Source organism: Malus sylvestris, chromosome 8 (genome assembly GCF_916048215.2).
Source record: "Malus sylvestris chromosome 8, drMalSylv7.2, whole genome shotgun sequence".
NCBI lineage: Eukaryota > Viridiplantae > Streptophyta > Magnoliopsida > Rosales > Rosaceae > Malus > Malus sylvestris.
This window is the reverse complement of record NC_062267.1, coordinates 14,048,536-14,073,326: the sequence shown is the minus strand read 5'-3', so window position 1 is coordinate 14,073,326 and position 24,791 is coordinate 14,048,536. Positions and strand designations below refer to the sequence as shown.

At 39.8% G+C, this 24,791-nt stretch overlaps 1 protein-coding gene across 1 annotated transcript; it reads left to right on the top strand.

The window, feature by feature from the left end:
* Positions 1-16,190: 16,190 nt before the first annotated feature.
* On the top strand, positions 16,191-18,070 carry LOC126631389 (probable polygalacturonase At3g15720). The gene is made up of 6 exons (XM_050301532.1): positions 16,191-16,214; positions 16,289-16,420; positions 16,841-16,978; positions 17,083-17,268; positions 17,358-17,390; positions 17,870-18,070. The coding sequence occupies exons 1-6, from the start codon at positions 16,191-16,193 to the stop codon at positions 18,068-18,070; spliced, it is 714 nt and encodes a 237-aa protein (XP_050157489.1).
* Positions 18,071-24,791: the final 6,721 nt, after the last annotated feature.

Below are 24,791 nucleotides of genomic sequence, written 5' to 3'. Positions count from 1 at the left end.
TCTAGTGTTAAACTAGTAAAGAATAATGGTAGATGCATATACAATTACAATATTCAAGGATTATAGGGAGTCTTATGTATCTAATATGTATTGTACAAGGCCTGATATAGCCTTTGCCGTTGGAATGTTGAGTAGTAAGAATTGGGAAGGGATTTCTCGAGTATTTAGATACTTGAAAGGAATGACTGGTTATGGATTACATTATCATGGTTATCCTTTTGTTTTAGAAGGATATAGTGACGCTAGCTGGAACATTGATATGGAGTCCAAATCAACAAGTGGGTGGATATTTACTCTTAGTGGAGGATCAATCTCTTGAAGATTCAAGAAACAAGGATGTGTTTCACACTCGACAATGGAGTCTGAGTTGATTGCATTGGAAGCAGCTTGTAAAGAAGGTGAATGGATTAGAAAATTGGTGATGGAAAATCCCTTATGGAAGAAGCCAACTCCTTCAATTACTATCTATTGTGATAGTCAAGCAACTTCTTGCATGTGCAATGAGCAAGATGTATAATGGAAAGTCTAGACATAATGGTCTTAGACACAATTATATAAGCCAACTCCTTCGTGTTGGAGTAATAAGTTTGACATATGTTAAATTAATTGAGAATTTGACGGATCTTTTGATGAAAGGGCTCGCCAAAGACATGATTTATAAAACATAAAAAATGATGGGACTAAGGTCTATTAAATGACAATCACTTCGACATAAACCCAACCAAAGTTTTGAAATATAGGCTTTGGTTCAACGGGTAAGAAACAAATCGAAGGTGTGATTATGTAAGAATGATAGAAAATATTTGTGGTTCCAACCATAGATGTTATATTGGTTCTAGCAACATAAGGACACTTATCTGGTGGAGGTTGAGTATGTTATTGTACTCTTAATAAATCTATAGCGAATGGCGAGGATGTAAAGATAAGGACATCTAAGATAGATTTAGCTATATAAGTAAGGGAGTTTGGCCGCTTCTGAAAGAGATTAAATGACATTTCTCTAGGATTACTTATGAAAAAGGTATGCGCACGGCCATAAAGCGTGGGTTAAAGAATTTTAGAGAGATCCAGAATAAGTATGTTCAATATATCCGGCTAAATCATATAAGGTCCTTGGTTCAAAGTTGTGACTACCACAACACCTAGCTTTGATATATTTGGACTAACTAGGTGTTCAAGTCTAAGGACACCTCATAGGCTATGTACTTATTTTGAAGTATCATAGAAGACATACGTATATTTGAAATTGGGGAGTATCATAGAAGAAGTACGTATATTTGAAATTGGGGAGAATTGTTGGAAAATTTCAAATATATGAGAAACATTGTTTGGAACAGTTGTGTGTATTAATGAGGTGAAAATGTACATATCTATCACCAAATGGGTATATGGTTCTTAAAGGTTGAAATTAAATTATGAAATGATGCATCATTCTACTCATATAACTGATTGGGTATAGAATTGGAGGATTACAACTGTTGATGAAACATCATCTAGAGTTCTATAAATACAACATGAGTTCAACAATCAGTATATATCCTTTCTTATTTCTTTCTTGTCTCTAAATTTCAGATTATTTCTTATGCTGTGCAAATCTTAAAAAATAATATCAAGTGAGTTTGAAACCATAGTATCCTAGAGACAATTTGTTTTTCAACCATTTTTGAACTAAGAAAGAGCAACAACTTAGTCTTAAGAAAGCGAATTCAATTTGTGCTTTGGCTCATTTTTCTCATTTTTCTTGTTCGCTACTGTCATCATTATTTTTAGATTATTGCTAATAATAGATGCTACAAAGGCTCTTCTCGATAGAGGAAGAGAGCGATCACAAGTCACAATCACAAATCTTTTTCTGGCCAGAGCAAAGGAGGGACCAAACCTAAAGTTGAAGGTGGTCAGAAGCTAGGAGAAACATGGAGAAGAAGAGATTCGGAAGAGAATGATAGGGATTAATGCTGGGCGACCAAAGTTTTCCTCTCTAAAGACCTTTTTTTTTCTGGAACTTTAACGAAAAACTCATTGTACTGTTCATTTTAACGAAAAATCACATTTTTACACCAAAAAGTCAATCCTGGTCTTATTCACGTTACCCTTTATTTTGTCCTTATCGTTAAAACTCAAAGTTTTCAAGCTCTTTTCATTAATTTTTTTTTTATTTGTCAAATTGCGCGTATGACAATACTATAGGACGAAATCCATAATCTCCTTGAGCTTCTTTAACAACAGTCAATTATTGGATTATTTCTTTAATTAGCCATATATTGACGAATTATGTAAAAGTTGTCTTTTCAAAATCGAATTTATAAAACTGGTTTATGACAATATTAATTTGAGATACTGATAAGAAATGTGATCAAATTATTTGATAATTGATTGAATTTGTTTTCGGAAGTAGGTATCAGAAGCACAAATACTTTAATTTGACTTCTTTTTGCTCAACAAATTTGGTCTTCGCTGGCTGCTTAGTTTAATACATTTTCTCCGACCTTAATCCATGTAAAATTAACGAAATGAAGAAGAAAATAATACACACAAAATCAGCGAGGACTTTGGTACAACAGAAAATGTTAAGTTTGTGACATTCGCTAGATTGCTCCGGTCACTAGTGTGGATAAGTACGTAAATGGATAGAGACAGGGAAGCAAACACAAGATGTAGGTGGTTCACCCAGATTGGCTACGTCCACAGAGTAGAGGAGTTTTCATTAATTGTGAAGGGTTTACACAAGTACATAGGTTCAAGCTCTCCTTTAGTGAGTACAAGTGAATGATTTAGTACAAATGACATTAGAAAATATTGTGAGAGAATGATCTCTATTTATAGAAGAGAGTTTCTAGTTTCATTCTGACATTGACACGTGTCGTGTTGTGATTGGCTTCTGATGTTAATACGTGTCGCGCTATGATTGGCTTCTGATGTCGACACGTGTCGCGCTGTGATTAGCCTCCTGGTTGGAGGGAAACTCTTCTGGGTCCTTGACGGTATAACGTTGACCGTGCTCAGTAGTTTCGGGATTGGTCAAGTATGGTACAAACAGTGCTCCCCTAAGTTCCCGAGTGAGGGAAGCTTCTCGGTTGGGGACTTGCAAGATCCAAGCCATTGAGTAATCACGAAACTTCTAAGTACCGAAGTGTGGTATCATTTTCACTTGCCTTATCTGTCTTATATGTAGACGTGACATCTTCTCTGGAAGTACTTTTCCTCCATCCAGGGGTGGTATCTTTAACCGATGAAGATGCACAAGGTAATGTATCAATTTCACTTGAAGCTTACTTGTAGTTTCAGACTTGGTTAAGTGCGATACAAACCCTATAGTAGGAGTCCCCCAAGTCGCCAAGTTAGGAGATTTGCCGAATGAGGTAATAGACAAGGTAAGCAATCAGACTTCCAAGCAAGCAACCTAGATCGTAGGTTCGATTTCGGCTTCCAGTTGATTGTTCTCCTTTTCCTTGTGTCGTAAATAGCACCAAGGATAAGGAGAAGCAAATGGAGAAGAGATGATATAAGATACTTTTGCTTTTGAAGAAGTAACTTTCCACAGGTTTATTCTTGAACTGGGCTGGAGGGTTTTCTGGTTTCCTCCAGAGTATAAGGCCGACTCAAGAATTTGAGGGTCAAAACAAGTCCATCAAATCTTGAGTACGTTCGACCCTAATGATATGGGATACTTTTGCTGTTGACAAAGTAGTGGATGTATCGGCACGTGTTCTGTTACGCTTGTCTCCACATGCTTCCTTGTATCCTTCTCACTTGCCCTATCTGTTCCTCAGGCAGATGTGGTATCTTCTTTGGAAGCATAAGATGTTGAAGATGAATACTTGAGAGCAATGCTAGGTAAGTAATCAGGCAAGGGGTTCCAGGCAGTCAGTTCCTGACTGGAAGCTTGATTCCAAGTGTTGACTGATTACTTTATTTCTCCTTGTCTTGCAAGTAAGAACAAGGCCAAAGGAAAAGACAGAGAAAAAGCATGATATGGGATACTCTTGCTTTTAACCCTGATGATATGAGATACTCTTGTTCTAGTGTGGCTTGTTTGTAGAGGTATTATCGGGAGGAAAAGAGGCTGAGTATTTCGAGAGACTCTGCTGAGAGTGCCCTCTCGGATGTGAAGAAAAGTTGAACATTTTTTTTTTATTTGCAGGTTTGCCTGGCTGTGGAGGATGGAGGTCGACATATATAGAATTTTCCCTAACAACAAGTAGTAGTGCTATTCCTTTACCCTTCTTGGTCATAGCAATGTAGTGGGAGCTGCAAGCTTCACGTGTTTTAACTTTGTCAGAGCACTTTGAAAATGTGGTCTGTGGTATTTGGAAAGCTGATGTTGCGTGTGAAGATTGCAGACAAGCTTTATCCAAGGAAATCTGGCTCTCGAAGTTCGGAGAGCGGTGCATCTTCGATTTTCGAACAAGCAATCCTGTCGGGGATCTGGTTCTCGAGATTCAGAGGGCGGTGCTTCTTTGATTTTTGAGCACGTAATCCTATTGGGAGTCTGGCTCTAGAGATTCGGAGAGCGGTGCCTCTTCGATTTTTGAGAAAGCAATCCTGTTAGGAGTCTGACTTTTGAGATTCGTAGAGCAGTGTCTCTTCGATTTTTGAGAAAGTAATCATGTTGGGAGTCTGGCTATCGAGATTCGGAGAGCAGTGTCTCTTCGATTTTTGATAAAGTAATCCTATAGGGAGTCTGACTCTTGAGATTCAGAGAGCAGTGTCTCTTTGATTTTTGAGAAAGTAATCCTGTTGGGAGTCTGGCTCTCAAGATTCGGATAGCAGTGTCTCTTCGATTTTTGATAAAGTAATCATGTTGGGAGTCTGGCTCTCGAGATTCGGAGAGCTGTGCCTCTTCAATTTTTTAGCAAGCAATCTTGTTGGGAGTGTTTTCTCGAATGTGAGTAAAGGTTGGGCATTTTTGCAAGTCTACCTTGCCACAGAGCACGAAGGTTGACACACATTGGGACTTTCTAGTTATCAAGCAGTGGTGCTGTTCCTTTACCCTTGTGGGTAATAGTAGGGTAGCTGGACCTTCAAAATTTATGTGTCTAAACTTTGTAAGAGATCTTTGGCAAAGTTATCTGTGGTACCTGAGGAGCTGATGTTGCATGTGAAAAGTGGTGCCTCTTCGGAATCTGAAGAGTGGTGCCTCTTCGATTTTTGAACTAACGACCCTGTTGCCCTTTCTTTTATAAGGGCACCAATTGTGTGCAAGAAGTACATTCAGAGAGTTATTACTTGTAGGAATTTTCCCCTACTTCAGAGATTTATTGCACCTCATTTCTCCTTCATCATTTCTGAGAATGTTTGGCCCATCTGACCGTCGTTTTGACTTAAACTTTGGTGAAGAGGTAGCCATGCCTTCTCAAGACAACATATGACGCCCATCATTCTTATTCCCTACTGGTCATCTTACCGTTAGGGACTCTGTGATGAAGAATGATATGACCGCTGCGGTGGTGGCCATGAACCTTCTCACTCCTAAAGATAACAAACTACTTTCCAAACGGTCTGATGAGTTAGCTGTTAAGGATTCTTTGGCTCTTAGTGTTCAGTGTGCAGGTTTGTGTCTAATATGACCCAACGCCTATTTGCTCGAACCCGCCAAGTTGAATCATTGGCGGCTGAAGTGATAAGTCTCAAACAGGAGATCAGAGGGCTCAAGCATGAGAATAAACAGTTGCACAGGCTCACACATGACTATGCTACAAACATGAAGAGGAAGCTCGACCAGCTGCATGAATCTGATGGTCAGATTTTACTTGATCATCAGAGGTTTGTGGGTTTGTTCCAAAGGCATTTATTGCCTTCGTCTTCTGGGGCTGTACTACATAATGAAACTCCAAATGATCAACCTTTGGTGCCTCCTCCTTCTAGGGTTCTGCCTAGTACTGAGGCTTCGAATAATCACCCTTTGGTGCCTCCTCTTTCTGGGGCTCTGCCGACTGCTGAGACTTCTTCTGAGCAACCTTTGTGAAGGCTCCATCTTGTTTGTTTATTTTGATTCATGTATATGTACATATTTGTAACTTATCGGAGATATCAATAAACAAGCCTTGCTTCATTTCAACGTATTGTGTTAAATGCACCAAGGCCTTCTTCACTAAATTCTTTGAATTTTTCCTTTTGTTGAAGTTTGTATGTTGAAGCTTTGTGAGTGAAGCATGTAGGTTGAGGTAGTGCTCCCTTAATTTCCCGAGTGAGGAAAACTTCTCGTTTGGAGACTTGAAAAATCCAAGTCACTGAGTGGTCGTGAGACTTCCGAGTATCAAGGTGCAGTAGCATATGGTAGGAGTCCCCCAAGTCTCCAGTCGAGGGAGTTGACGAATGAGGCACTTCCTTTCTAAGTGATAGCCCAAAACTCCTTCTTCATATATATTTGTTATGAAAGTTGTTAGGCCCAAAGAAGATGAGGCCTAGGCAATTTTTTTTTCGAAATTTTTTTTCGATTTTTTTTTTTGAATTTCCAAAATTTTGAATTTTCGAATTTCCGAAAAAAAAAATATATATATATATATTTTAAAGCTTTGTAGGTGAAGTTTTGGTGTTGAAGTTTTGTAGGTGAAACTTTGAGGTTGAAGCTTTGTTGGGCACCATGAATTGATTTTGCTTCACATTATCTTGATCAAGATAGTGTGAAGCTTTTGTGTTGAAGCTTTGTAGGTGAAATTTTTGTGGGTGAAGCTTTTGTGGGTGAAGCTTTTGTGGGTCAAGTTTTTATAGGTGAAGCTTTTGTGGGTGAAGCTTTTGTGGGTGAAGCTTTTGTGGGTGAAGCTTTTGTAGGTGAAGCTTTTGTAGGTCAAACTTTTGTGGGTCAAGCTTTTGTGGGTCAAGCTTTTGTGTTGAAGCTTTTGTGGATGAAGCTTTTATAGGTGAAGCTTTGTAGGTGAAACTTTGGAGTTAAAGCTTTGTAGGTGAAGCTTTGAGGTTGGAGCTTTGTTGGGAACCATGAATTGATTTTGCTTCACACTATCTTGATCAAGATAGTGTGAAGCTTTTGTAGGTGAAGCTTTTGTGGGTCAAGCTTTGGAGTTGAAGCTTTTGTTGGGTACCATGAATTGATTTTGCTTCACACTATCTTGATCAAGATAGTGTGAAGCTTTTGAGAATTTATAGTTGTCCTCCATTGATGAAGCTTTTGTTGGTGAAGCTTTGGAGTTGAATTTTTTGTTGAATTTCCTTTTTTTTTTTTTTTTTTTTTTTGGGAAACTAGAAATTTGAAAATGTGGGAGAGACAACATATACAAATTTTGCTTCCACACTGTTGAGCAAGAGATTGTGATACAAGCCACACCTTGTAGTAGTCGAAGGTTTGGATGAACTATATAAATTGAATTTGCTTCGAAGGTTTGAGAATTGTAGTTGCCCTTCATTGATGAAGCTTTTGTTGGCACCATAAATTGGTTTTGCTTCACACTGTCTTGATCAAGAGTGTGTGAAGCTTTTGAGAATTGTGGTTTAACTCCTTTGATGAAGCTTTTGTTGGTACCATAAATTGGTTTTGCTTCACACTGTCTTGATCAAGAGTGTGTAAAGCTTTTGAGCATTGTGGTTACCCTCCATTGATGAAGCTTTTGTTGGCACCATAAATTGGTTTTGCATCACACTGTCTTGATCAAGAGTGTGTGAAGCTTTTGAGAATTGTGGTTGCCCTCCATTGATGAAGCTCTTGTTGGCACCATAAATTGGTTTTGCTTCACACTATCTTGATCAAGAGTGTGTGAAGCTTTTGAGAATTGTGGTTGCCCTTCATTGATGAAGCTCTTGTTGGCACCATAAATTGATTTTGCTTCACACTGTCTTGATCAAGAGTGTGTGAAGCTTTTGAGAATTGTGATTGCCCTCCATTGATGAAACTCTTGTTGGCACCATAAATTGAGTTTGCTTCACACTGTCTTGATCAAGAGTGTGTGAAGCTTTTGAGAATTGTGGTTACCCTCCTTTGATGAAGCTCTTGTTGGCACCATAAATTAGTTTTGCTTCACACTGTCTTGATCAAAAGTGTGTGAAGCTTTTGAGAATTATGGTTGCCCTCCTTTGATGAAGCTCTTGTTAGCCCCATAAATTGGTTTTGCTTCACACTGTCTTGATCAAGAGTGTGTGAAGCTTTTGAGAATTGTGGTTGCCCTCCATTGATGAAGCTCTTGTTGGCACCATAAATTGGTTTTGCTTCACACTATCTTGATCAAGAGTGTGTGAAGCTTTCTACGAGTTGTAGTGTTTGCATTGTTACAGAGGGGAAATGTTTGAAGCAGATGCAAGAGAGCTGAATAGCTTGATCTTCGTATGCCATGCACTGAAGTTGCTGTTGGCTTGCAATAAGACTTTGTTGGTGACTATAACTCTTGTTGGGCATAAGTGCTCCCCCTAGTTGAGTTGTCAAGCTTGAGGGTTTTTGATTATTTGTGAATGCTAGGAGTTCACATGTACAAGTTGTACCACTCGTCTTCTGATAAGTGGAATGAATGGTGAGTTGCTTTCATCACTTGGTTAGTGGTATGAAGGTGAGTTCCTTCTTCCCCTGGTTGGTGGCATGAATGGTAAGTTGCCAAATGATATTAAAGTACGGGTTGTACATTTCATCACCTGGTTGGTGGCATGAATAAGAGTACAGGTTGTACATTTCATCACCTGGTTGGTGGCATGAAGATGAGTTCCTTCTTCACCTGGTTTTTGGTATTAGTGGCAAGTTGCCAAATGATATTAGAGTACGGGTTATACATTTCATCACCTGGTTGGTGGCATGAAGGAGAGTATGGGTTGTACATTTCATCACCTGGTTGGTGGCATGAAGATGAGTTCCTTCTTCACCTGGTTGGTGGCATGAGTGGCAAGTTGCTAAATGATATTAGAGTACGGGTTATACATTTCATCACCTGGTTGGTGGCATGAAGGAGAGTACGGGTTGTACATTTCATCACTTGGTTAGTGAGAATAAGGGTAAGGTGTCTAGGCACATTGTAGCAACTGTCAAATGACACAAAATATGCTGAACCCTTTCAAAGCACAGTTGGCTTATGTATGAATATGTTGGAATGTATGATTGAACGAATATACTGTGAAGCTGTTCATTTATTTGTATAGTCTTGTTGACATATACTTAGACTTTGTTTTATGTTGCAAGCATTCATGTTGAAGCTTTGAACCCGAGTGTTTCATTGCTAGGAATGTAAGAGGATTAGGATCAAGTTGTCCAAATCACCTCTTTATTGAATTCATGCTAAATAGTCTTCGTTACATAGGATGTCGAACGGATGAAGCTTAACACTTGTACAATGTGAGTTTATTTGTAATAGTATTTCAAGTGATCAGCGTTCCATGGATGGCCAAGGGTCTTGCCATCAGAGCTTCTAAGCTTGTAGGAGCTAGGGCGACTGATGTCAACAACTTCAAACGGTCCATCCCAGTTTGGACTAAGTGTTCCTTCACTCGGAACTCTGTCGCAGAGTAATATTTTCTTCAATACCCAGTCCTCTACTTTGAAAGAATGAGGTTTGACCCTTGAGTCATAGTAGTTGGAGATGCGCTGCTTGTAGGCGACATTCCTCAAGTGAGCCTGGTTTCTGTGTTCCTCGACTAGATCTAAGTTGAGGGTAAGTTGTTTGTCATTTTCGCTTTGCACGTAGTTCTGGACTCGGAACGTTGCTTGTTCAAGCTCAACTGGGACAACTGCCTCTGTACCAAAGGTAAGTGAGAATGGGGTTTCTCCTGTTGATGTCCGATACGAAGTGCGGTATGACCAAAGAACTTGAGGTACAAATTTTGGCCAACAACCTTTAGCCTTGTCCAAGCTGGTTTTCAAAGTTCGCTTGATTATTTTGTTGATAGCTTCAACTTGTCCATTAGACTGGGGATGAGCTGGGGAGGCAAAACATAAGTTGATGTTGAACTTAGAGCAGAACATCCTGAACTTATTGTTATCGAACTGTCGCCCGTTGTCAGTGATTATAGCATTAGGAATGCTGAATCTGCAAAGGATGTTCTTCCATACGAAGTCTTCTATTTTTACCTCAGTAATGGTTGCCAAGGGTTCTACTTCGGCCCACTTTGTGAAGTAGTCACCTGCAACGATTGCATAGCGAACCTTGCCCTTCCCTGCAGGCATTGGGCCGATCAAATCAAGTCCTCATTGGGCGAAGGGCCAATGGCTGATCATAGGAGTGAGTGGCTCGGGAGGGGAGTGAGGAATAGTTGCGTAGCGTTGACACTTATCACATGAGCGGGATATTCTGATGGCATCTTGATGGAGTGTTGGCCAGTAATATCCTTGACGAAAAACATTGTGTGCTAAAGATCAAGATCCATCATGATCTCCGTAGACTCCTTCATGTATTTCTCGAATGACAGTTTCTGCCTCTGCGGGCTTAAGGCATCTTAGGTATGGTAGGTTAAAACCCCGCTTGTAGAGTTGGTCATTAATGATCAAGTAACGGGTAGCCTTGTATCAAATCTGCTTAGCTTGGACATTGTCATTTGGAAGGGTGCCATGAGCAAGGAATCTATAAATCGGGGTAATCCAACTATCTCCTTGTTGTAAGTTGCACACTTCCACAGCCATGGTACTTGGTGCTGCCAACAATTCGACCTGAATTTTTCTCCCAATCTTGTCTTCCACCGCTGAGGCGAGGCGAGGTGAGCCAAAGCATCTGCATGACTGTTTGCCGCTTGAGGAATTTGGGTGATCTGGTAGTGGAAGTGCTTAAGCAACAATTGTGTTTATGCCATATATGCTGCCATGGAGCTATCTTTAGCGTCAAAGTTGTTGGTGACCTGGTTAACCACCAATTAGGAGTCACTAAAGATATCAATTCGTTTAACCCCAAGGTGTTTGGCCAAACGTAAGCCTGCTAAGAGGGCTTCATATTCGGCCTCATTGTTCGACGCCTTGAATTTGAAACGAAAAGCATACTCTATCGCCACTTTGTCAAGGGTCGTAAGGACTAGTCCTGCTCCACAACCCTGTTGGTTGGACGAGCCATCAACATATAGACTCCATGTTGGGGTTGTTGGTTCTATTTTCTAAGCTTCCGAGGGAAATGAAACCACTTCTTTAGGCATAGAAACAATGTCAACAGGATATGTGAAGTCGGCGATGAAGTCTGCCACTGCTTGGCCCTTCTCAGCTGGCTTTGGTTGGTAGGAGATGTCAAACTCACCCAATGCTATCGCCTATTTGATCATTCGTCGGGAAGTGTCAGGACGTTGGAGTATCTATCGAAGAGGATGATTGGTAAGCACGATGATGGAGTGTGCTTAGAAGTAAGGGCGAAGTTTTCGAGCAGACATGACCAATGCTAGAGCGAATTTCTCAATGTTAGAGTATCATGTCTCCGCATCTTGTAAGGCCTTGCTAGCGTAGTAGACAGGCCGTTCGACATTACCATCATTTCCAATGAGAACGAAACTTACTGCTGAAGCCGATACCAACAGATAGATAATAAGAGTGTCACCAACTTCAGGTTTGGAGAGCAAATGGGCTTTACTCATGTAGTCTTTGAGGTTATTGAATGCCTCAACACATTCATCAGTCCATGTAATGTACTTCTTACTTCCCTTAAGTGCTTTGAATAAAGGAGCACATCTGTTGGTGGCCTTAGAGATGAACCTAGTTAAGGCTGCCACCTTACCAGTAAGGCTCTGGATGTCTTTCATGTCGAGGATTGCTTTGATCTTCTCGGGATTAGCCTCAATGCCTCGTTGGCTTATCATGAAGCCCAAGAATTTGCCAGAGCCTACGCCGAAGGCACATTTGTTGGGGTTCAACCTCATTCGATACCTCTTTAGAATGGTGAAAGTTTCAAATAGGTTGGTGATGTGTTGGTCAGCATGTTTGCTCTTGACTAGCATATCATCAACGTAAACTTCCATGCTCTTCCCAATTTGTTCGGCGAACATTGAATTAACCAGTCTCTGATAAGTCGCTCCTGCATTCTTTAGGCCGAAGGGCATGACTTTATAGCAATATAGTCCCTTATCAGTAATGAAGGCTGTGTGTTCTTGGTCCGGAGGGTTCATGAGGATTTGGTTGTATCTTGAGTAAGCATCCATGAAGCTCAGGAGTTCACACCCTGCCGTAAAGTCTATAAGTCTGTCTATGAGAGGAAGATGAAAGATATCCTTCGGGCATCCTTTATTTAGGTCGGTGTAATCGACACACATTCTTCACAAGATCTTTTGGAGCAGGAGACTTTCCTTGGTCGGATTCTTCTTAACAAGGACAGCATTTGCTACCCACGTTGGATAATTGACTTCGCAGACGAAGCCTATGCCTTTGAGTTTTTCAACTTCTGCCTTCATTGCCTTGTACCGTTCAGCGTCATAAGATCTTCACTTCTGTCTCACTGGCCTGGTCTTGGGGTCAATACTTAAGCGATGACAGATTATATTGGGAGAGATGCCTGGCATGTCCTCGTATGACCAGGCGAAGACCTCAATGTTCTCTTGTAAAAAGAGATCAATGCCAACCGAATGGGTGGTGACAAGGTGGTACCAATCTTCACCATGCGATCCGGATAATCTTTTGAGATAGATACATTCTCCAACTCTTCAGTGGGTTGTGCTTGCTGGGTGAAAGAGTCATCTCGAGGATCGTCAGGTTGACTGTCGCCACCGTGAAGATCCAAGTTGGCTTCGTCTGGGCTGGTCTTTATGACTTGGTCATGTATAGAAAGGGTTTCCTTGGGAACTGGCAGGTGTTGTTGCTTGACTGAAGTGTTATAACATGATCCTGCACTAAGTTGATCTCCTCTGATGTAACCATTGCCATAGGGGTTGGAAATTTTATCAACAACATATGTATGGATATCATGGCCTTGAGATCATTGATGCCTGTGTGTCCGAAGATGACATTGTATACCGTTGGGCAATCAACCACCAGGAAGTTAGTGGTAATGGTAGCTGTGTAAGGGCATGTACCAATGGTGAAAGGTAAGTGTATGCTCCCCAAAGGTTGCACGATATCACCAGAGAAGCTTATTAGAGGGGAAATCGAGCGGTCAAGCAAGTGTTCAGCTATATTAAGTGCCCTGAAAGCTTCAGCAAACATGATATTGACCGAAGCCCCCGTGTCTACTAGGATTCGTCGTACTTCAAAGTTGGTTATGTGAGCTTCCACGATCAGTGGGTCGTTGTGAGGGTAGATGATACCTCTTTCTTCCTCAGCGTAGAAACATATTGGATCCTAGTTAGGCTTTTAATACTTACCTCATTTGATGTCTTCCACGTGAAACACTTAGTGGCCGGACCTTAAAGTTCGTTCACTATTTTTCATGGCCCTGTTAGAAGATTTAGATATGGGTGTGCCACCACTTATGGAATATATCACATTTACCTAGTGTTGGTTACGGTTACCCCTTGGAGGGTGAAGGAGAAATTGATCAATTTTTCCTTCACGTGCCAAAGCTTCAATATGATCACGAAGGGTGATACACTTCTCGCCGTCATGGTCGTTATGCTCGTGGTAGCAGCAAAACGTGCCTGTATTCTTCGTGGGCTTGTAATCCGGGTGCCTCGACTTTGGCTTCAGTATCAAGTGTGCTATGCTGGGGTAAATGACCACGCATGTGGCATTCAAAGGTGTGTATGCCTCATACCTCGGGGTAGGGGTTGTCCTGACACGTGTTTGACCCACTGTGTTGACTGCCTGGGATCGGGGATTATCATGACGATACCCTTGGTTATCGCGGTAGTGTCCCTTACTTCTTTTACTAAAATGAGAATGGTGAGGATGGAAATCTTTCCTTTTGCCCTGAGATTGATATGTCTGTTGACTTGGCAAAGTATTAAGTAAGGCAGGGGGAGGCACCGCTGCCGTTTGGAAGGTCGAGGTATTCTCATTTGGTTAGATCTGGCTTCCACTCCCTACTTGCTGATAATGGGTGGTTGTGGGGGATTTCCCTTGATATGTCCTTGCCTCGGCGGAGGCATGATTGTAAGCATGTGCCATCACCTCAGAGTAAGTCTTCCAAGTGTTGGTATTGATCATGTACTTGAAGAAACAATCATGTAGGCCTGCCATGAAGGCCTTGAGGGCGGTCTTTTCATCTGCCTCAGCGCAGCGAGAATACTCATGGCTGAAACGACCAGCACACTCTCGTAGTGACTCGTCCGGCTTCTGGTGAATAGTGTACAAGTCATTTGCAGAATGCAAGCTATCAGTCTGAAAGATGTGTTGAGAGACAAACAGTTTTCTCATTTCCTCAAATGAGTCTACTGTCTCAGGTGGAAGACGGCAATACCAGTTTAGAGCTCCGTCAGAGAGGGTGGAGGGGAAGAGAAGACATCACTCTTCGTCGGTGTGCATCCAATATGCCATGGTGGACTCAAAGAGGTTAAGGTGTTCAATTGGGTCCTCCCTTTCAGTATAGAGTTGTAAACCAAGCTTTTGTTTTGTCTTCGCTTGAAGGGGGTGTCGAGGATCCTCCTTGTGAGAGGGCCAAACCTGGGTTGGTTCCAGTCAGGTATCTCAGCCTGACGTTCGGCCTTCAACTTGTTTACTTCCTCAATGAGCTGTAGGACAAGGGGGTCTTGAGTGGAGTCATGTACCACTAGGATTTTCTTTCGAATGTCTCCATCGCCTCTTGGAAGTAGGAAAGTTTGAGCAAAGGCGTGTGATTTTTCCTTGAACTCGCCATACTGACTTCTAGGGCGAGTCTGTCGGAATACCTCAAAGTCCCATGTACCTTCATGTTCCTCTAGGATACGTCTTTCCTTCCCTAGATTGGTTGCTGGCCTAGGTCGTGGGAGGGGACCGAGTCTTTCAGAAACCCTTGGGTCATTGATCTTCGGGCATATGTATAGGGGATTCTCTCGACATTGCTTTAGGAAGTCTCGGCAGTCACGATAAATGGCTTTCGATCCTTCCAACCCTTCTGCAAGGAGGTGTCTTCCTCCACTTCTCTTGCTTCGGGTCGAAGCAGCTGGGTTGAAAGAAGTCTTATGTTGATCAATGTTTTGATGATTAGCTCACTCCTCATCAGGGATACCCATGTCGAATGAAGGTGACCCTTCGTGTTGGGGGGCACCCAAATGATGGTTGATGTCCACAGGGGCAACAAGCTCGCGTGTTTGAGTACGCATAGTTTTGTGGAGCGTCTCAAAGAGCTTCTCATACTGCTCCTGGAGGACCTCATTCTTCATTGCTATCTTGTTGTTTTGATAGCTTCTAGCTCATCGAATTTAGCTTGAAGAGCAACCTTTTTTCCTTCCTTCTTTCGTTGCTTCACACTAGGTGCAAGAGGGGTGTCATTCTATGTGCTGTGGCTTCCTTCGCTCCCCATGTTGGAGAGGGATGCCTGGTCAAAAGAAAGTGTACGAATGGTGGATACCAGCTTAACAAAGCTGAAGAGAGTGAGAATAAGTGTCGTTCCCACAGACGGCACCAAATGTTGATGCACAAAATCAGTGAGGACTTTGGTACAACAGAAAATGTTAAGTTTGTGATCTTTGCTAGATTGCTCCAGTCACTAGTGTGGATAAGTATGTAAATGGATAGAGACAGGGAAGCAAACACAAGATGTACGTGGTTCACCCAGATTGGCTACGTCCACGGAGTAGAGGAGTTCTCATTAATTGTGAAGGGTTTACACAAGTACATAGGTTCAGGCTCTCCTTTAGTGAGTACAAGTGAATGATTTAGTACAAATGACATTAGGAAATATTGTGAGAGAATGATCTCTATTTATAGAAGAGAGTTTCTAGTTTCATTCTGACATTGACACGTGTTGTGTTGTGATTGGCTTCTGATGTTAACACGTGTCGCGCTATGATTGGCTACTGATGTCGACACGTGTTGCGCTGTGATTGGCCTCATGGTTGGAGGGAAACTCTTCTGGGTTCTTGACGGTATAACGTTGACTGGTGCTCAGTAGTTTCGGGATTGGTCAAGTATAGTACAAATATATATATATATATATATATATATATCTCATAGTAGTTATATATGCTTACATTGTTAGACTATGAATTTGAACCACAAAATAAGAATCGTTATAATCAATGATACAGCTCTATAGTCCCTTAACATAGGCATCTTATATCGTTATTTTTTGGCAAGAAAAGATTTCCATATATATATATATATATATATATATATATATATATATATATCACCATAATCCTATTCGCTTCTATCAGATCAGCAAGTTTATAAAATTCTGAAATATTTTTTTTCTTTCAAAAAGTTTATAAATATCAAATTTAGAATGTTAACATTAGGAGCCAACAGGGTGTGATTATATGTAACTTTACTATAGCCATTCTTGCTCTCCATTCTTTAAATTTTCTTGTTTATGTTGTGCAGGAGAGCCCTTCAGTTAGCTTTCTGCTTTTGGTTATTGCATCATCTTTTTTCGGTATTGGTTTTGGCCAAAACGGTACTTCTAATGTGCTTGATTTTGGTGCCACTGGAAATGACATAGCTGAAGATACCCGCGTAAATAATTTCTCTCTTCTTATAGAGAAATTTTTAGTTGTGATGGGAACACGGATGATACACCACGTGTTTATATGCAAATGGTGAAATTTTTTAATTTTTAAGTTATTAATCTTTTAACACACATAACCCACCATTTCTATAGGGACACGTGGTGTACCATTTCGTGTGACTGTCACATTGAAAAATCTCTCATTCTTATATATCTGCTTCTAAGATTATTTTTCAAGGAACCTTCAATTTCTGCTACACCAACAAAGATAAAATAATAAGAATAAAGAAAAAAAAAAGATAAACATGCTAAAATCATTTTTCAAAAATGTTCTTGGCACTTCAAATTCATTTTTCAAAAAAAATTATTTAGAACTCGAAGTTTTATCTGATCACTTTTCTTTAATTGTATGTGACCAAATAAATTAGGCTTTCTTCAATGCATGGGAAAGAACGTGTGGAACTGAGGGTGCGAAACATGTCCTGAAAATCCCATATGGGAAAACATACCAACTGAAACCTCTGAAATTTGAGGGTCCTTGCAAGGTAGACAGAGTTAAAATCCAGGTAAATATATAATATATCAGAGTCTCATTGATCACAGCCCTTCATTTAATCAGAGTTTACTTGAAGCCTTTTTCTCCATTTGATATTAATTTCGCGGGCTTTAGATTTTAGGGAATATTGAGGCACCCTCTAATCTTAGTGACTGGAATGAGTGTCAATCCGGATGCTGGCTGTGCTTCTCAAACGTGAGCAATCTGGCGGTTGTAGGAACAGGAGAGATTAATGGCCACGGTTATCTGTGGTGGAGAAATAAAGCAGCTCAAGCAATTGACAACACAAAAGTCTCCAATGTATTCTCTTTCCATTAATCTTTTTAGACTATATACTCATAAACTCAAGAAATTTCTAAATGATTTTGTGTCTCTGTGTGTGCGTTCAGGTGACTAATTACGAGGGTTGTAATGCACCTACGGTAATTAACTGTTTTTCATGATTCCTGATCACTACATTGTATATAGTAAATCAAGAAAAGAAAGTCATACTCCGAATTATGTAGTCCATTGACTGGAATCATAAAAAATTTAGCCATTTGATGCGTATTTTTTTCAAAATTGCCAGAAAAAAAAAAAAAATCATTGAAACGTATTGCAACATGGCTGAAGGGACTCGTATTTTCTTATTCATGTCCACGGATGAACAATAGTAGTCAAATGGCTAAACTAACTTATCTGATAGAGTTTCGCAAAAATAAAAAATAAAACTCCGTGAAACTGCTAAATTCTGGACGGTTCCAAATCGTTTTTCATTTATTTTTTAACAAAGAAATTATATGTTGGAATGCAACAGTTTTAAAAATTAAACCAGTGTGACAAACTTCAACTATTGGCATTATTTTTTCATTTATTGAGTTACGAAATACCAGTAGTTTTGAGTATATCATTGTCGTTGCAGGCTATACACTTTGACCAGTGTGACAATCTTCAACTGGGTGGATTTGCTTCTATTGATAGCCCAAGAAACCATATCCGGATGCATAGATGTAATGATGTCTACATTTCAAACATTCATATAACTGCACCAGAAGACAGCCCCAACACTGATGGTATCGCCATCTCTTCGACAAGTCATGTGAAAGTGCTTGACTCTGATTGAAACTGGTAATTCAAATATCTCTCCTCTTCTTATTAGTTAATTACCTATCTTCTTGCTTTTGTTAACTACATTGTAAAAGATGAAGAATTGGTATAGAGGAAGAGGAAGATGATAGAGAGAAGCAAGAGAGATTCTAGAGAGAGAGAGAGTTTAGAGAGAGAAATATGATTTGTATTGATTGATTGAATGAAGGTTACACAACTGTTTTTATAAGAGAAAGCCTAACTACTCTAACCAAATACTAACCAACTTACTAAGCTAACTGTATTTCTAATTGTATTGCTAACTTGTATACTTAATACTCCCCCTCAATCTCAACTGGGGAAACCCAGTTTGAGATTGGAAGAACATTTGCAATCACTGCTATGAAACCAGAAAATAGAACACAAAGTTGAACCATTTGCAATCTTGCAATCCCATAGCAAAGTCTCAAATAACCAACATTGAAATATGGACAAATGGACGCACTGCAGAGAAACTTCAAAACAATTGGAGATAGGGTTCAAGAGTTCTGGTATTGATCATTGTGCAACTTCATTTGATGAGATGGCCAATCAGCTGAAATACAGGAGGACCACAGCCTATGTAGCAAGGGGTACAGAGTTCCAAAACACAAGATTGCAGGGAAGATGGCTCGAGGAAAGAAATTGATGTCCAATAGTCACATCATATAGAACATCCCTACTATGATTGCCTAATGAATTTTCAGGTGGTATAATATCTGGCTGTAACTCTTCTTTACCAAATCCAAGAACTGCAGCACTGTTTTCTTTTAACTGCACTGGTTTTTCATTTCTCTGCTTAGTCTTGCGTTGTCATTTCTTTTCAGCAGACACATCATCTAAATTCTCACCACGACAAGCCAAACTCACAAAGTTCTGCTCACAGATAACACTTGTCGATAAAATGCACAAATGGTACTTGCTCATATAAAAATCCAATATTCCCATCCAAAACATCCAATATTCCACTGCCTCTCACATGAGCTTCAATTAAAGAACAACCTCTTATAAAATTGTAACACACCCTCAGGCTGGTTATAACAATTTCTTGCGGGATTACCCTTCGTGGGGTTTACTGTCAACAACTTCATTTAACATTGGCTTCAGCCTTTAAAAATAGAAAAATAACAAACTATAGTGTGGCATTGGTCTTAACTATAGTACCACGGGATCGCCCTTTGTGGATTTTACTGAAAACAACTACTCTTAACAATGGCTTCGGCATTCACAATTTCAACAACAGAAAATTCACATCTATGTAGGATTACCCTTCGTGGGATTTACCTATTCACATCACGGAATTACCCTTTGTGGGATTTACCATTAACAATTTCTTCTACCCTTCGTGGGATTTACCTACTCACATCACGGAATTACCCTTTCTGGAATTTACTGTTAACAACTTCTACAAACTTCATCATATAACCTGACTTACTGTAGATTCATGCTAACAATTGAGTTGGTTAGACTCGACATTATAGACTGTAATAAAGAAAATACTGCACCATTCTTTCAATTAGCATTATAGAAACCCATAATACTCCAGTTAATGGGATGCATATGGAGGCAAAATCAGTGGACCCCTTTGCCGTTGATTGGGCAACAATATTAGCGTCAATGTCAAATGTGTCAAATGACTTGCCACTAGTTCTAGAACCTGCTAAAGTTGGTGACGAGCTGCAACAAGATGCAAAGATGACTTATCTCCCTTCTGCTTGTTGAGGTTCAGATGACCATACTCTAGACATTGTGATGAAGGAGAGTACGAGTTGCAGAAAGATCAAACCCAATAAACTTGCAGAATATCAGTGAAGCAGAGAAAGAACTGGACACCACCATACAAATTGCACAATCTAGCGATGACCAAAATTCTTGAATCCAAAAATTCCAAGTATCACAAACATTGATCTTGACATGAAGAATCTTGAAAGAAAATATCACAAACAACTGGAAGAACCCAAAAAAGATTCACAAGAAAACAAACAAGCGGAGTGTAAATTCAATATATCACTCTTTGGCTATCGGCCTTACTAATGGACAAAATAGTGAACATTTTGTTACTGAAACATTTAATTAAACAGGTTATGTGCACTGTGGAAACCAGAAATCAAGAACCTGATAAGAACTTAAATCTTAACCCAAGAATGTTGAGAGAGAAAACCAGAAGTCTCTTATCGATCTAAGGCAGAATATGGAACCTTACAATCTTCTCGAGCAAAGGGGAATGATACGCTTCAAGCTCCAAGCTTGGTGGAAGAAAGATTGTCACAGACTTCAAACCTTTATGATCTCCCACAATTCACAAGCTTTCAAGAACCTGCAGCCTTATACGGTGCCCTACAAGCCTAAAAAGCCATCACAGCACAAGAAATGCCTGAACAACGATCAAGAACAGAGTTCAGCCCTACATCGAAAGAAACAAACCCTTTCAAGCTTAGCAATAGGATGATCCGAGACCATTCAACCATGTTCTTGGCATAAAAAACATCAAAAACCATGTTGGAATTGGAATCACAAGCCGGCGATATGATAATATCCCAACCCTGATTAACATCACTAGGATCAAGGACGGGCCCAGAACACCGTGAATTGAAATCGGTTCGTCAAGAAACAGATTCGGGTACCACACTTCTTCTCTCAGGCTTTCCTTCGAATACCTTGTGAACATGACTCAAGGTACTTACTTGCTGACTCTGTATCAGAACAACAAAATCAATCCCCAAAATCGATGAGAACTAAAGATCGGTGAAAATTAATCACGTTCAGTAGAGAAATCTCTGATCACAGTCCAGAAAAATCAACCCAGAAGTAAAACGAAGATCGCGGAAGCACCCAGAAATTTATCCAAACATCTAATGAAAATTTGGAAACAACTAAGCTAGAAACAGATGAAAAATAATGGGAAGTGGAACCACTAGAATCTATAGCGTGAGCCTAGCGACTCTGATACCATGTTAACTACATTGTAAAAGATAAAGAATTGGTACAGAGGATGAGGAAGATAATAGAGAGAAACAAGAGAGATCTAAAGAGAGAGAGTTTAGAGAGAGAAATATGATTTGTATTGATTGATTGAATGAAGGTTACACAACTATTTTTATAAGAGAAAGCTTAACTAGTCTAACCAAATACTAACCAATTTACTAAGCTAACTGTATTTCTAACTGTATTGCTAACTTGCATACTTAATAGCTTTTACTTATTTACTATCTATAGGTGATGACCAAGGTCTAAAATATCAATATTATCGGTGAAATATCGCTGATAATATTATTTTTTTAAGATGACGATATTTTCACACTTATTCATTTAATTATCGTCAATATATCGTGATAATATCGATAATATCAATAATATCGCGATATTATCGATAATATCGTCGAGGCTCCGTCGTCGCAGCCACCAAGATATGCGCCTCTCTTTGCAATCCACGCTCAGACCCATCAAAATGAGCAATCCCTTTTCTTCGGATCCCAAAACCCACTCGGGTTTGATGGATCCTCCACCTCGTACGGCCTAAACAAGGCCTCCCCTTGCCTGATGGTGCTCGCTGGGAAGTGAGAAAGGGAGGAAGAACGGTCCACATGTGGTGATGGTGCTCGCCAGAGTGTGCGCCACTGTGGTGGAGGTCACGATGGGGTATGGGTGTGGTGTGTCTGTTTTCCGAGAAGGAGACTTGCAAAGATGGGGGAGAAGAAACAATGAAAGGAATGAGGGATAAGGTTCGAGGGATTGGGGAAGGGGGAAACACGGGGAAGTAGGGTGTGTGTGTGTTTATTTGCTCTGGGAATGAGAGTTGCAGAGAAAAGATAGGGGGAGAACCGGAGAAGAAACAAGGAGAGGAATGAGGGAGAAGGATCGAGAGATTGAGGGTCTGTGTGTGTGTGTGTGTGTGTGTTATCCGAGAGAAAAAAAAACTTCCAAATAATTCATATAACATTTATATATATATATATATATATAATATAAATCCCCCAAACGATATATATATATATATATATATATATTATATGTATAAATCTTAAACTTTTGACAACTTTTGAAAAGACAAAAAGTAGTGGTTTCATACTCAAAACTGTGTGCCACTTCCAACTCCTTTACATTCCCAGAGTATCGGATCATCACACCTTTTTTGACCCTTCGAAATTTGAAAAACCTCTATTACACCTTTTCGTTTCTTCTTTTTCCCTTAGCCATTTCAAAGCCTTTCCAGAGCCCTTTCAGAGCTTCAAACTGAATAAATGGATCTGCAGCTTGCGCCACTTCAAATTAAATATTAAATACCTTCTTTCTCTCTCATTTATTCACAAATGGCAAGCTGCAGAGGATCGTCGAGGTTTTGCTGCTACGTACGACATCGAAAGTTCCAGATTTGTTACATTTGTGTAATTATTATTTTATTGTTGGTCCACGCAGATTCTATTTGGCCTTTACACAAAGGGTTCCATATTTAAGTTAAGTTTACAAACTTATATTTATATTATTGTAATTTATACAACAACAAAAAAAATTGTGTGGACCCGTGCATGTGATCTAAGAACCAAATAATACTTGCATGTTAATTTTTTGAAGTAATTAAGTAATGTTGTATAATTATTCCCTAGGATAATTTTAATATGTTTAATGTTATTTATTATTTTATTATCAAATCTGATTATTATTCATTAATATTAGTTTTTATTATTCCATATTATTTTTATAATTACTTAAATTCTTACAATCATTTTCTTTACTTCCTATTTAATTCTTCTGTAGAATAACTTTATTATTTAGGTTCTCTTATATAACCGTCACTACTATATTTTTTGGCCAAAAAATAATTGCCTAATTTCCATGAAAAATAAATATAGGTACGTTTAAGATGTCTAGTGGAGTTACTAAACGTGATCCAGCTTAGGAACATGGAGACCCAATAGACGGAAACAAACATGGCACAATTTGCAAGTATTGTGGTCGGGTAATGAAGAGTGGCGGAGTGACACGACTTAAGTACCATCTTAGTGGATTAGATCCAGGAAATAATGTCCAACGATGCGATAATGTCCCCCCATAAGTGAAGACATTCATCACCACATTATTAAAAAATAAAAAACACCAGAAGGAAAAGAAAACACATGAAATGGAAAATATTCAAGCTGGGCTACGAGGAGAAGTCATTGGCCAAGCAGTTGATAGTGATGATGATGACGATGAAGACGAATGTGATGATGACATAGGACCTGAAGAATGACGCAATTTCAAATAAGCATTACGTGCCTCCAAACAGTCAACATGGGAAAGAAAACACCTTCATAAAATTCCTAATAAAGCACAAGGTTCCGGGACAAGTGGTGGTGCACAAATGAGACGGGGAGGAAGTGTTAGAGAATCACAACCAACACCACCAATAGCCCCAAGTTTATATAAGTCATCCAAAGCATGTCAAAAGAGTGTTTGGAGTTATTTCACTGGAGGTAATGTGAAATAGGGAATGGGGCGTCTAATTAGCAAGTTCTTTAACTTTGAAAATGTCCCTGCTGAGAAGGCATCATCACATCAATTCAAAAATATGGTATTGGGATGTCAACAGGCCGGTGTTGGAGTACAACCTCCCATTCCCTATGAGGTAAGAAACAAATATTTGGAAATGGAGTATAAAGGCATTGGCGAGTATGTTAACAAGTTGAGGTCAAAGTGGAAAACTAATGGTTGCATAATCATGTGTGACGGATGGACTGGCCCGACCAAATTGTCTATCACAAACTTCATGGTATACTCCAAGGGAAAGACAATTTTTTTTAAGTCCGTTGATGCTTCATACTATATAAAAAACTACAAGTATATTTACAAATTATTGAGGGATGTAATCATGGAGGTGGGAAAGCATAATGTTGTCCAAGTCATGACTGACAACGGTTCTGCATTTGTCAAAGCTGGAAAAAAGTTAATGAAGCATCATAATGTGTTTTGGACATCATGTGCAGCACATTGTATTGATCTCATGTTTGAGGAAATGGGGAAGAGAGAGAATATTACTAATGTCATATGTTGATGCACAAAACCGAAGGGGTATTGGGACAACGTAAATCCGACCGTGAATCTGTAAGAAAGTAAATAACACAAGATGTATCGTGGTTCACCCTAATATTTGGGCTACATCCACACTGATATTGTATTTCTCTGACTGTATGTATGGATTACAAGGGTGAGGGGGAGTCCCCCAGAGAAAGAGAGAGTTTGAAAGGGCTCTTTGTTTATGAGCATGAAAGCTTGAGAGAGATGAGCTTTGTGAGGGTGAAGAGGCTTGAGGTTTGTGATGGTGAGGAGGCCCTTTTATAGAATAAGGGCTCCTCCCCTTTTTAAATATTACGAGGTCTAAATACAGAGGCCCTAAGTATGGTACAAACAGTAGTCCTCCAAGTCATCAGTCAAGAGAGTATTTTGGCTGGAGACTTGAAATTCAGTCCATGTGTGGGCCGAAGTAACTAGATGTTGTCTTGAACTGATGCTCGATATGAGGCGGTGCTCAATCTGAAGTGATGCTCAACTAGAAGTAGTACATGTTGCGAGGCTGCTCTGCTTGTGGCTTATGTTGCTTTGGTTGGCTTAGTTTGTGGCGTTGAAGGTGAGGGAGTCCCTTTTATAGAATAAGGGCTCGCTCCTCAATACATAAGTGATGGGCTAAGAGTGATGCTCGCGGCAAGGCGGTTGCTCAGCTGATGCTCTCTAATAAAGGTGAG

What these genes read in the sequence shown, in the direction of transcription:
- LOC126631389 (XM_050301532.1), top strand. Translation starts at nt 16,191, where the DNA reads ATGTTAACATTAGGAGCCAACAGG. An exon ending in ACATAGCTGAAGATACCCGC is followed by an intron (nt 16,421 to 16,840) that starts GTAAATAATTTC and finishes CAAATAAATTAG; the next exon opens with GCTTTCTTCAATGCATGGGA. An exon ending in ACAACACAAAAGTCTCCAAT is followed by an intron (nt 17,269 to 17,357) that starts GTATTCTCTTTC and finishes GTGTGCGTTCAG; the next exon opens with GTGACTAATTACGAGGGTTG.